The sequence below is a fragment of the Alexandromys fortis genome, unplaced genomic scaffold (assembly GCF_014885135.2).
Source record: "Alexandromys fortis isolate MF-2015 unplaced genomic scaffold, M_Fortis_MF-2015_v1.1 scaffold_27, whole genome shotgun sequence".
Taxonomy (NCBI): Eukaryota; Metazoa; Chordata; class Mammalia; order Rodentia; family Cricetidae; genus Alexandromys; species Alexandromys fortis.
The window spans coordinates 2,602,843-2,615,195 of NW_026067952.1; the positions used below are offsets into that span (position 1 = coordinate 2,602,843).

At 50.9% G+C, this 12,353-nt stretch overlaps 1 protein-coding gene across 1 annotated transcript in view; it reads left to right on the forward strand.

Moving 5' to 3' along the window:
* Elmo2 (engulfment and cell motility 2) overlaps positions 1-12,353 on the forward strand; it is a 37,177-nt gene that overhangs the window by 21,960 nt on the left and 2,864 nt on the right. The window contains exons 9-19 of the mRNA XM_050151127.1: positions 14-92; positions 2,971-3,021; positions 6,291-6,413; positions 6,648-6,782; positions 7,410-7,514; positions 7,595-7,703; positions 8,171-8,307; positions 9,683-9,846; positions 9,950-10,062; positions 10,178-10,285; positions 11,005-11,087. Of these exons, the coding sequence (XP_050007084.1) occupies positions 14-92; positions 2,971-3,021; positions 6,291-6,413; positions 6,648-6,782; positions 7,410-7,514; positions 7,595-7,703; positions 8,171-8,307; positions 9,683-9,846; positions 9,950-10,062; positions 10,178-10,285; positions 11,005-11,087 (1,207 nt within the window). The remainder of the gene's footprint in view (positions 1-13; positions 93-2,970; positions 3,022-6,290; positions 6,414-6,647; positions 6,783-7,409; positions 7,515-7,594; positions 7,704-8,170; positions 8,308-9,682; positions 9,847-9,949; positions 10,063-10,177; positions 10,286-11,004; positions 11,088-12,353) is intronic.

Sequence of the window (12,353 nt, forward strand, 5' to 3'; positions counted from 1 at the left end):
TCTGTTGACACAGTTCTAACCAGGAGATCCAGACCTACGCCATCGCTCTGATTAACGCACTGTTCCTGAAGGCCCCGGAAGACAAGCGACAGGTCTGTAGCTGCCTTTCCAAACTTTTCTCTTGGGCTCTTCTGAGAGAAATGCCACAGTGCCTGCTCTTCAGGGCAAAGAGAGGGATCCACCGGTGCTCCCAAGTGCTCCTTCCCAACATTTCCTGCCAGAGCCCAGTAGGGTGTTTTTGCTAAGGAAGCCCCAGGAAGGAACTGGGAGGTGGGGGACCTGCTTTTGGGATCAGGGCAGAGTTCTGATGGGTTTCCTCTGAAGGCTGGAAGGTAAATATTTTTTTACTTCTTGTGGCAACCTGTGAAGTTCGGCTGTTGTAGCCAAAAGCAGCTTCAGACAGGTAAACACTGGTACAGCTGTCTTCCAGTCAGATTGTTTACACAGACAACACACCCAATATGCCTTTAGTTTGCTAATTCCTGGGCTAGAGGACCGAGAAGAGGAAGGGGTAAGGGGAGACCCTCTGACTGCCACTGGGGCTGAAATGGGGCTGGGCACCAAGTTTCACTGTGGAAGTCCCTGATCTACATCCTCAGCCTCCATCCTCGCTCACCAGCTGTGTGGCGCAGGTGGTTGTGACAAGCTCTTCCTGTCTTATATTTAGTCGCTTACCTAAAACTGTGGGGGTGACAGCATTTGCCCTGATCACTCACTCATGGCACTGTCCTTAGGTCACAGGAGAGCCCTGTTTTATAGTGTGGGACCTGGCAGCTGGTTAATGGGGCTGACACTGACCTGAGTGGAGGACCTGGACAAGTGCTTGTCCTTCCTCTGACTAGGCCCGTGACTAGCCTTCCAAGTCTGAGTTCCCCTTTTTGTGAAATGAAAGGACAAAAATGAAACAAGCTCTAAGCACCCTTCCTGCCCTGACGTCCCAGATCTCTGCTAAAAGCATACATAGTGTACAGAAGTAAGACTTTCTAATTCTCTGTCACTATCATGAGCCACAAAATGAAGTTCAAGTGGGGCCATGCACCAGGCTCTGGAAAGTTCCTTTATCAGAGGGAGGGGCGGAAGTATCCATGTTCTGTCCTGTCTGTCTGGATGGTGTGACTCTGTGACCGTCCCCCTTCCTGTCGTGTTACCCATAAGCCCAGCGCTCACCCTGTCTGCTTCTCTCTGTGCTCTTTGCTTTCTGCTGGCAGGACAAGCACCTTAACCCTCTAGACCTGCCCGCCACTGTAAGTAGCACTGCTGTTGCAGAGGGCCTGACTCTTCCTGGGGGGAGGGTGTCAAAGCTGGACAAGAAGCATAAGGACTGGACTGGCTGCTCAGGGAAGCAAGGCCCTGGAAAGGTGACATGTCTGTTTATTGGAATGCTAGAAAGGCTCCATAGGTGAGAGCCATAGACGGACGGAGGGTTGCCTGCTCTGGGAGAGTGGCCAGGCATTCCCTCAGGACACCTTTGTGAAAGTCTGGAATTAGCTTGGAATCAGATGCAGAAGCAGCCTGACTTTCTTCCATATGATTCCAAGAATGTGTCACCTCCTTGCCAAAGCCAGAGTGAGGGTAAATCCAGGCCCTTTCTGGACTGTTCCTAGATAGATAATGAGAAGGGTTAGACAGTTTACAAAAGGGAGTTTGAGGTCTAAGAGATGGTCTGGCTCTTGCAGAGGACTCCAGCACCCACATGGAGGTTCACAATCATTTCTAACTCTAGTTCCAGGAGATCTAACACCCTCTTCTAGCCTCCTCAGATACTGCACACATGCACACATACAATCAAAACACTCATACAATTTTTTAAGGCTAAAAAGAATTTGGGTGCTTATTCTTGGTTAGAGGGAGCTTTGGAGAGACCTAAAGGAGGGTGTGCTCCCGGATGCAACGCCAAGGGGAAGCTCTAGTCTGCTGGTAGTGCCTCTCTGTGAGTTGTCCACTTAGGGTTTAGTCTTAACGTCTTGTATTTAACATTCCAGGCACCGTCCTCTGCTGGCCAGGATATACTCGGGGGTCACAATGAACTCAGATGCTCCTGACCAGACATGTGGAACATGAACAGAGGCTTATAAACAGGAGGGAGCACACAGGAGCAGCAGCTCCCTCAGGCCCGCTGACTTACAGTCATCTCTAAAGGTGGCCAAAGCTGCAGTTTAAAAGGGAGTCTCTGTAATTATTATCACTAAGACAATGCTGGTATTAGAAGGAAGGGACCAAGAAATTGAGAAAAGCTGTGATAATATTGGAAGCATCCTGATATGGGACCATTTTGTTTAGGTGAAATTTCAGCAGCTCCTCAGGGTGACAGTGTCATGGCAGAGTGATCCCCAGCGAGCTGAGGAGGAGCTTGCGTGATAATCATTGTAGCCCTCATGTATCTTTTTACAAGATGTCAGAATCTACCGGTGGGCCCTTAAAAATCTCCGTGGAGAATGCATCTCTTAGGATATTTTATTTCTGGATAGTTAATAAATAAAATGTTACTGTCAAAGTTTGAGCCAAATCTGATGGAAAAGCTGAGTCCATTGTTAGAGATTACCCAAAGGCACACAGCACGCCCCTCTAAACAAGTAACCAGGCGTTGGTGCTGGCCCAGCGCCCTGGTCTTGGAGGAGAGTGCTGCTCGGGTTGTTCAGCTGTGGCCATCTGCCTGGAGTGGTGCATGTGCTGCTGTGTGCTCTGCGTGCAGTGTCCATCACCAGCATCCTTGTAACATGTGTCTTGTCCTCAAGCAGTCTTGGTCCCCTGTGAAGATGTTCAGTTTATTGTGCCTGTTTGAGGGAAACTGTCTGAGTCCATTTGCACTTGTGAAAAGAAGCAGGGAAACTTAGAGTCAAATGAATGTGAAGGTCGGTGGGTTTCTTCACTTTCAATTGGAAGGAAAACCTTCAAGACTGCGAGGACACCGTCCCCTTACAGCAGTCCCAGGTACCACCTGCCTTACCTGTTTGTTGCTTCCCTCCCTAGGACATGGCCAACGCCTTTGCACAGAAGCACCTTCGCTCCATAATCCTGAACGTGAGTTCCTGGCGACTGCCTTTTGTTAATGCTGTTGCTGTTGCTGGTAGTCCTCATTCCACTGGGGGCTCTGATTATTGCCGGCGGAGGGCACAGAACAGCTTCACTGTTACTACTTCTTAAGGTGCTAGGTCATTCTGAAACCTGAGCTTTTTCTTGGACTTGTCTGAACCAAGCTGCCTCTGGGAAGCCATCCTGTTTAGTTAGGGTTTCTATTGCTGTGAAGAGACATCATGACCACTGCACCTTCTATAAAGGAAAACATTTAATTGAGGTGGTGGCTTACAGTTTCAGAGGTCAGTCCTTTATTGTCATGGAAGGGAGCATGTTGGTGTGCAGGATGACATGGTGCTGGAGAAGGAGCTGCTGCTACACGTTGATAGCAGGCAATAGGAAGTGGACTGTCTCAACAGGTGTGACTGACCATATACGAGACCTCAAAACCCACCTCCACAGTGTCACTTCCTTCATCAAGACCACACCTCCTAATAGTACCGCTCCTTTTGGGGTCCCCTACATATCTCCACTACAGCTAAGAGATTGCAACCCTTCCAGGAAGAAGAGGTGAAAGCCATCTCTACTGCTTGTTATGACTTCAAAACTGTTAAATAAATACAAAAAAAAAGGAGAACCAGCAACAGCTCAGAAATTCAGAAAACTGGGCCATACAGGGCACTGACAGCTGAGGGCAGCGGGCCTGTTCTCAACCTTGTGCTCTGGTAGGAAAGGTGGGGTCCAGCACAGCCATGGCCAGGAGAAAGCAGGGCCGGGATCTGCTTTGCGGGGGAGGGGTCAGGAAGCCTTTCAAGGAGCTGTAAGTATCAGGTACACAGGCAAGACACCCAGCCTGACCACAGAGCCCAGCAGTGCAGGGTGGAACTAGGTGCAGATCTGTACTGAGCACCTGCTCAGGTCAGGCTTTAGTCTCCCTCCCGGCATGGCTGTAATTCAAGATGGTGGTAGAGGTACAGTTGGCTTCTAGGTCACCACAGACCATGCTGCAGGAGCTGGGCACCTGCTGAGGGGTTGGAGAGGAGTCTGGAAGGAGGTCTTCATTCTTGTCACCATGATGGTGACGTGGGGTATGGGAAGGCAGCAGGTGGGGGTGGGGAGGGTATCAGAGATTGGGGCTAAAAGGAAGAGAGTTTATTAGTTGTCAAAAACAAAGGAAAGAAAACAGAAATGGCAATGATGGTAATAAACATCAGAGTCAATCATAAAGATTTGGTGCTGATGGTGGGCTTTAGCCATTTTCCAGTTTGCTGTGATCTTGAGCAATTGACCCCGAATCCCTGGGCTTTGATTTGCTTAGCTAGGTGTGGGGACTGGAGAAGCTAATGCACAGAGCATGCCTGGCAGGGTGCACAGCATCTGGGAAACTTCTCTGTGGCATGTATGTAGGTGTGCGTGTTTTTGAGAGAGACAGAGTATCTGAGCAAACCTGCAGAGTCTGCTGGCTTTACCTGGCATGACTGGGTCCCCAGGTCACTGCAACCCCTGCTCCCAGCAAATGCTTGAACACTGCCCCTACAGGGTGGGGGGGTGCACAGTCTCCTATGCGTTCTTGTGGGCACTCCAGAACAGGCCAAGGTACCCCCCTCTTCATGTCGTGTGAGGAGGCACTTCTCGGGAAAGTCTACTGAGTTTGAGACTTAGCTTGATGGATTAGAAGAGAATCCCTCGGAATAGACATCTGAGCGACAGGACTGAACTGATCTCCCAGGCAGTGGATAAGTGTCTGAGCGACCCCAGAGTGCTGTGGCATTGGTAGAGCACCCACCTCCCTCTTCACCTGAGAAAGGGGACAAAAACCCAAGAGCATATTGATGTTCACCTCTCTTCCTAGCCATCTCGTGAGGGAGGGAGAGATATGAGGAAGAGGGACTAGGGGTGGACACACGGGTGCAGTAGGGTGGTAGAGAGAGTGGGCAGTTGAGGAATTGGGGGCAAGGTAGACGAGATGTAGAGGAGACAAGGGTGGCAGAGCCCCTGGCTATAAGAACAGAACAGAGCATGACATTGGAGGGTGCTGAGTGGACACCTGAGTTTCAGCTAGCAAAAGACATGCCAGGGAGATGTAGAGGACATGAGTCAGTAGATCGAGGGCAGGAGACTTCCCACTTTTGTTCTGAGGGCAGCTGGGCAGATACACATTCCACTTAGGGAAGTTCTGTCCAGAGAGGATGCTGCTTGGAAGGACCAGGGGTCCAAATGGATGACTTTCATTTCAGTGGCAACCATACTGGGCAGCGGAGATGTAGAAACAGCAGACCGCCTGAGGGCCACAGCTGAGGATGAGGTCTAGGCCCAGCTGGAGGAAATACAACTCAAGCCTGGCGTGGACTTGAGATGGGAGAGGTGGAGCTTAATGTCCGGTGTATTTAACACATGATACCTGAAACACTTCCGCACGCAAGAGATGTGTTCATGAAGCATCATGAGGCACATGCCAGCCTTCTCTGTTCACACTAAGGCTTCCTGGTCTGCTGTATTGTAGACTCTGCATACCATAGTTTGGACCTGGCCAGTGTTCACTAGCCATGTGAGCCCAGGGTCATCGGTTTGTACTGCGTAGGTTCCAAAAGGCTGGTCTAGAGTCAGAGCTGATGGGGGAGAGGGGTCGAGTTAGGGGAGCTTTGCTGAGTTAGTGCTAGGGTGGGGTTGTGTGGAGGTCCCATGCTGCTGTAATGCTCTGTGATGGGCCCACAGTGGGAGGATAGAGAGGATACTCAATGATAGTCAGGGGCATGGTTTGGGGGATACAGGGCTTACATGGGGTGACAGGAGAGTCAAGGAGAGAAAGGACTAGGAGGGTGGTGTGAGGTTGGAGAGGAAAGTCAAATGGCCCTCCTTGTAGGTGGCTGCGTATCATTTAAAGTGATAGACTGGAAAGTCTGTCTGCCAGTGGCCCTCTTCCATGCACTGGCTGTTGCCCTGGCTTCAGTCCCGTGTAGTGCAAGCCTGGGTGGGTCTAGGTCTGGTAGCCTGTTCTCACCTTGATGGTGTGTCTCCCTACCTCGATGTCTGAGGTTGAGCCTTCACCCTCCATCCCACCTCCCCTGCCCAAGAGTGGAGAGGAAGGCCTGCATGAACCTGCTCTGGCTGGGTGGAGCCCCCTTCCACTCCAGCCTCTTTGAGAGCATGCAGGCTCTGTGGAGGGAGGAGGTGATCCCTGTCCTGTGTACTTGCCCCGCCCCCAGTGTGGATGTGACTTTTCAAGAAGAGACAGTCCTTTGAGCCCTGCTTCCTCCTGCCTTTGCTTTTTCTAGCATGTGATCCGGGGGAATCGTCCAATCAAAACAGAGATGGCCCATCAGCTCTATGTCCTTCAGGTCCTGACCTTTAACCTTCTGGAAGAAAGAATGATGACTAAGATGGATCCCAATGACCAGGCAGGTGCTAGGGGCCTTCCTGGTATAAGTTGTGCTATTTCTTCTTGACTGTGGTCATTCCACCCTCCGTGTGCTGGGAGTGCTGCGTGAAGCGGTCTGTGCCAGTCCTGTCAGCGTTAGTGTGAGCTGCCCCCTTCTGTCCTGTATGTTGCTGGTCCCTCCCAAGAGACTGGCTGTTCTCTTCCTTGCTCCCTTTGGTAGCTGCTTGACCTGCCTACTGTGTACACCTCCCAGGCTCAAAGAGACATTATATTTGAACTGCGGAGGATTGCCTTTGATGCAGAGTCCGACCCTAGCAGTGTTCCTGGGAGCGGGACTGAGAAGCGCAAGGCCATGTATACCAAGGACTATAAAATGCTGGGGTTTACTGTAAGTATCTGGGGTGCCCCCTCCTAGACAGGAAGTCAGGAGGCCTTCTGCCAGCCCTGGCAGCTCCCCAATTCCCATAGTGGTAGCTCTGGAGGAGTAGGCAGAAAGAGGTTAGGACCTGTGTGTTCAGTTCACCTTGGCCATGGCCACTCAGTGGGCATACATCATCTGGGCATCCATTAGTTAAGCCAGCCTCAGCAGAGGGGAGGGGATTGTGTACCTAGAGTGGTTCTAGCTGTAGTGGTCTCTTCTCACCTTAATGGGGAGCCTCCTCGTCTCTGGTATTGAGATTTAGCGTCTGTCCTCTGCCTCCCCACCTCCCGTTCTACAGTGGAGAGGAAGGGATGGCACCCATAGTCTGTGTGAATCAACTCTCCGACACAGCTTGCTTTTCATAAAGTTAGAGTGCCCTTGTCTGGTTCAACACAACTCAGTTGGGAGTGAGTTTGGTTTAACTGCACTGTGTACATACTCGGTGCTGGCCTGCTAGCTGCTGGGGTGGATGACAGTCAGCCTTAGCCTGGTGTTTGGACATGCTAGAGTGGAGCTGAGAGAAGGGAGGGCAGGAGAAGGTCCTCAGGTTGTTCCACACATTCCTGTTTACACCTGGTCTCCTGGTTTCTCCAGAACCATATCAACCCAGCCTTGGACTTCACCCAGACTCCTCCTGGAATGCTGGCTTTGGACAACATGCTGTACCTAGCTAAAGTTCATCAGGACACCTACATTCGGGTAAAGGCAGGGCAGCCTCTCAGTCCTGATGCCCATCCATGCCTTCCTCTCTCCAACCCCCATTCCTTCTCTGCTTGTAGATTGTGTTGGAGAACAGTAGCCGGGAGGATAAACACGAGTGTCCATTTGGCCGCAGTGCCATTGAGCTCACCAAGATGCTCTGTGAGATCCTGCAGGTCGGAGAGCTCCGTAAGTCTCCTCTCCTCCTCTGCCAGCCAGTGTCCAGCTAGAGATGATAGACAGCTAGATGTTGGGGACTGGAGGGCTGCAGGCAGGGGCCATTTGTTCTTAATTACTCCATGGGCTTATTATCCATTTTACCAGTTCGTGGCGATCATGGCTTTGTCTGAGCTCCTGTCTGTGGTGATCATGGCTGCTGCTTTGTCTGAGCTAGTCATCTGAGGTGTCTCTTAAGCCCCCAAGTACTCTGTGTAAGGACTAGCGGAGTTTGTAACCAGATAGAGAGAGACCCAGGGAGAAAACACCTGGGAGAGCTAAGGCCTTGAGGGAAGGCCCCTCCCGTTCCTTGATGTGCTATAGTCTGTGCTCTGTTTTCCTTGTCCTCAGGACTTGGGCGCAGAGAATCCAGTGTTTCTAGATGGGTGCCCCTGGGTGCCTGAGGGCAGAGCCTTCATGCTCTTGGTTTTTCTCCACAGCAAACGAAGGGCGCAATGACTATCACCCAATGTTCTTCACCCATGACCGCGCCTTTGAAGAGCTCTTTGGAATCTGCATCCAGTTGCTGAACAAGACCTGGAAGGAGATGAGGGCGACAGCCGAGGATTTCAACAAGGTCAGTGCTGCCAAACCACTCAGAGGCTGGCGGAGGAAGACCATCACACGACAGCCTCGGACAGCCAGCCAGTGCCTGGGGAGTCCCTGAGCTGGAAAACCAGCTCAGTCGGCAGTTCTGAGTCACAAGGTCGAAGTGCTGGGGAGCCTGGTTTCAGCTGCTGTGACTCCCTTTGTAACCTTGAGCGGACATCTTCCTCATGGTGCCCATGACCTTCATTTGCCTGGGGAAGCTAACACCTGCCACTGTTCTCCACAGGGGTCAGGGGAATAGCTGAGCAGGATTGCTGTGCCTGTCATGGCTGCAGTGTGGTAGATGAGATCCACGGACAGCCAGTGTCAGCAAGGCAGGAGAGCTGGCACGCTGTGCACATCACAGTGCCTATCAGGCCTCTTTGCTCTGAGTGCCCCAGTGTGGAGGGCCATACTAGACCCTCACAGGCCAGCAGTCCAGGAGCCCAGTATTTTGAGACTGACCATCTCATTGTGGAAATTTTAGAAGTGAGCCGGCGTGGTGCTGCATGCCTGAGAGGCTGTGGGTCATAAATTCTAGGTCAGCCTGGTTGTACAACAAGACCCTGTCTCAAGAAAGTAAAACTAAACAACAAACCTTAGGAAGTGTAAAGAGTCGTCTATAAGACTTTGTGTGGGTGTGCGCACGCGCGTGCATGTGTGTGTGGGTACTCGTGACTCCTTCCTGAGATTTTCTCCCCTCACTTGGGTCATGCTGCTATACAATGGGAAGGCAAGCATCCTGCTTTGTTCTCTGACAGTTGTTTTAGGGAAATGGGCACACTGTAACACCCTATCTGCTGGGCACCGTGCCCGCCTTCCATGTAGCATCTTCTGTTAATGGCACCGTGTATAGGAGGATACCTCTCTGTAGAGACAAGGGGATGGAGCCTGAGATGTTTAGTCTTAATGAAAGAACAGGTTTAAGAGCGTTCAAGAGTTGAGCCCAGGCCAAGCAGTTGTGGTGGCACACGCCTTTAATCCCAGCACTCAGGAGGCAGAGGCAGGTAGATCTCTGTTTGAGGCTAGCCTGGTCTACAGAGTGAGTTTCAGGACAGCCAGGGCTACACACATACACACAGACACACACACACACACACACACACACACACACACACACAAACCGTCTCAAAGACACCAAAAGATAAAATAAAAAGAGTTGAGATCAAAACCCATTTCCTGCCACCATGGCTACGTGATATGTGTGAGAAATAGAGCTCCTGTCAGCACCAGTCACATGACCTGAGTCATCAGCTGAGAAAGTGTCCATTAGGAATCAGGACTCTACACTGGGTGAGGGAAAGCCTTGGTCTCTATGGGCCTGCCCATTTTCAGAGTGGCCTGGGGCCTCCTTCTTTGCCCAGGTTATGCAAGTTGTCCGAGAACAGATCACTCGGGCTCTGCCCTCTAAACCCAACTCTTTGGATCAGTTCAAAAGTAAACTTCGCAGCCTGAGCTACTCAGAGATTCTGCGGTTGCGCCAGTCCGAGAGGATGAGCCAGGATGACTTTCAGTCCCCACCAATTGTGTAAGTGTTAACTGAGAGGGCCCGTGAGGGAGGTCACCTGCTACCAGCTTTACCTCCGGAGTACCACCATCTCATGGTCTTCTGCTGGGTGTGTGTGCCACAGGGAGCTTCGGGAGAAAATCCAGCCCGAGATCCTGGAACTAATCAAGCAACAGCGCCTGAACCGACTGTGTGAGGGCAGCAGCTTCCGAAAGATCGGGAACCGCCGGCGGCAAGGTAAGGGGGCAGCTAGGGCACTGGGAGCCTGCCTGGGATGCTTGCCTGGGAGGCTCTCAGAGCGGCCCTTTGCCCAGCACTGCCTGCCTCACCGGCTTGCCGTCCTGTATTCCAGAGCGGTTCTGGCACTGCCGCTTGGCACTGAACCACAAGGTCCTGCATTATGGTGACTTGGATGACAACCCTCAAGGGGAGGTGACGTTTGAATCCCTGCAGGAGAAAAGTAGGTGTATGTCTCTGTTGGCGTGTCGTGACACCTGTGCTTAACAGGTCCCCTGAGTGCTGGTCCTCACTGTCTCAAACCCAGTGTTTGGTCTCAGGCACACGCCCTCAGTTTACTAGTCTGCCATTTATGACCCACCTCAGGGTGGCTGGGAGTTACTGAGATCCCAGATGTGCCAGTGTGTAGGTCAGAGGGCAATACAGGACTCCACTGAAAGGCCATTGGTGTACAGAGGCTCTAAAGCTACAGGGTCTGAATGGAAACCCTGGCTTACTCCCTAGTTGATTGCTAACACTAGTTGTTGTGAATTAATACTCACTCCTATACTGTACAATGGGATTAATGCCATATTTCTATCCATAGAGGACTGTGTGAGAAATGCCATGTTTCCACAGGGCACTGTAGCAGGTGGTAGCCGTTTGCTTTGGCCTCTTTGCCACCTTCACTACTGGGAAGAGAAGTGGGAGGGGTGCCCAAAGCTCTACTCCTTAAAGGAGATGAGCCCAAGTAGCACCTGTGGAGCACAGCCAGGTGTACAGGAAGAGACAGAAGAGCAGGGCAGGTTCACATGGGCACACCTCCCTGAGCTGGGAGGGCCCTTGAGCCTGGGAGCTGCTGCCACCTGGCACTCTGCCCAGGGCTTCCCTTCTAACACTGAGGCCAGTGCTAGACCAGTTTGCAGCTTCAGCTTCCAGATGTTAATTCCCATTGTTTATCAGTTCCTGTTGCAGATATTAAGGCCATTGTCACTGGGAAAGACTGTCCCCACATGAAAGAGAAGAGTGCCCTGAAACAGAACAAGGTGAGTGGGGAGGCTGTCCTGAACACCAGTACCCGCGTGATACCTGCAGGCTCCAGGTGCATGCTGAGTCTCTTCCCGCTGTAAATTATTCCTGTACACTTGATATCAAGAGGTTTGAACACTATAAAAATAAATAGACCTCATGGCACAGCTCACCAATCTCAGCAAATTCTGCCCCCCCCCCCACTTTTCCTTTTGACTTTGGAAAACCCCAAGTAGAATATCACTTTATTCATGAGTATCTACTGTATGTCTTTAAACGATAAAACCACGGAGTTTCATATCACACCTGGCAGAAGATAAAAAGCAATAATTTAATATCAAATATTCCATTAGCCTTGAAATGTCCACCCACTGTCTTATGAATGTCAAGTGTACACACATGCACACATTGCACCCAGTTTTAAATTGGTTCTGGTCGGTTTGCTTGCTGCAGTGTTTGCGTCTCTAAGTCCTTCATTCATGCCTCCCCCTCCGTCTTTTTCCCGTCTTTGCAGTTTATTAGCTTAATAGACCATGTTGCTTATGTAGTCATTTCCCAGAGTTCGGGTTTTGCTGACTGTCTCTCTGTGCTTCTGTCCCCAATCTGTAAATTGGCACAGGGACCTAGAGGTTTGATTTGGTTCCGATTTGACTTTGCCCTGGTGTGGCCATCTCCTAGATGGCATTGGGGCCTATCAGGAGGCCCATAATGGCCAGGTGGTGCTCCTTCATGTCAGCCGACTACAGCTGCTCAGCGGCTAAGGTTTGCAAACTAGGGGTATTCCGTTTACTAATGAGCTGAACCACTTCTCAGTAAAGAAACCTGCCTTTATCTACTTCCCCGTTGTGGTTTATAGGAAAATGGCCAACGGCTTGACTCTCCTTTCATATAATGGCTTCTAAAGCTATGAGTTGTTTCCTGGTGCCACACAGTGATAACCAATTTTTATGTCTCCATTTTGTGTTTTTAGTGTTCTTATGAGCTCATGGGTTTAAGCCGATCACGTGTGACTCTGAGCTCATAGGTTTAAGCCGATCACGTGTGACTCTGAGCTCATGGGTTTAAGCCGATCACGTGTGACTCTTTGTACTGCAGTTGTTTTCTTGATGCTCAGACTGTCTCAGCTCGTCAGTAATTTGCTTTTGTTGGGGTGTTTAGCTCTCAGGACTTTTTTTGCACTGAGTACAGCACCATACAAAGAGAAAGCCAGCCATCTTGGGATAGAAGATAAAAACATAGGGTCCTGGCATTCAAGGTTCTGAATGTGAAAAATACTTTGCAGC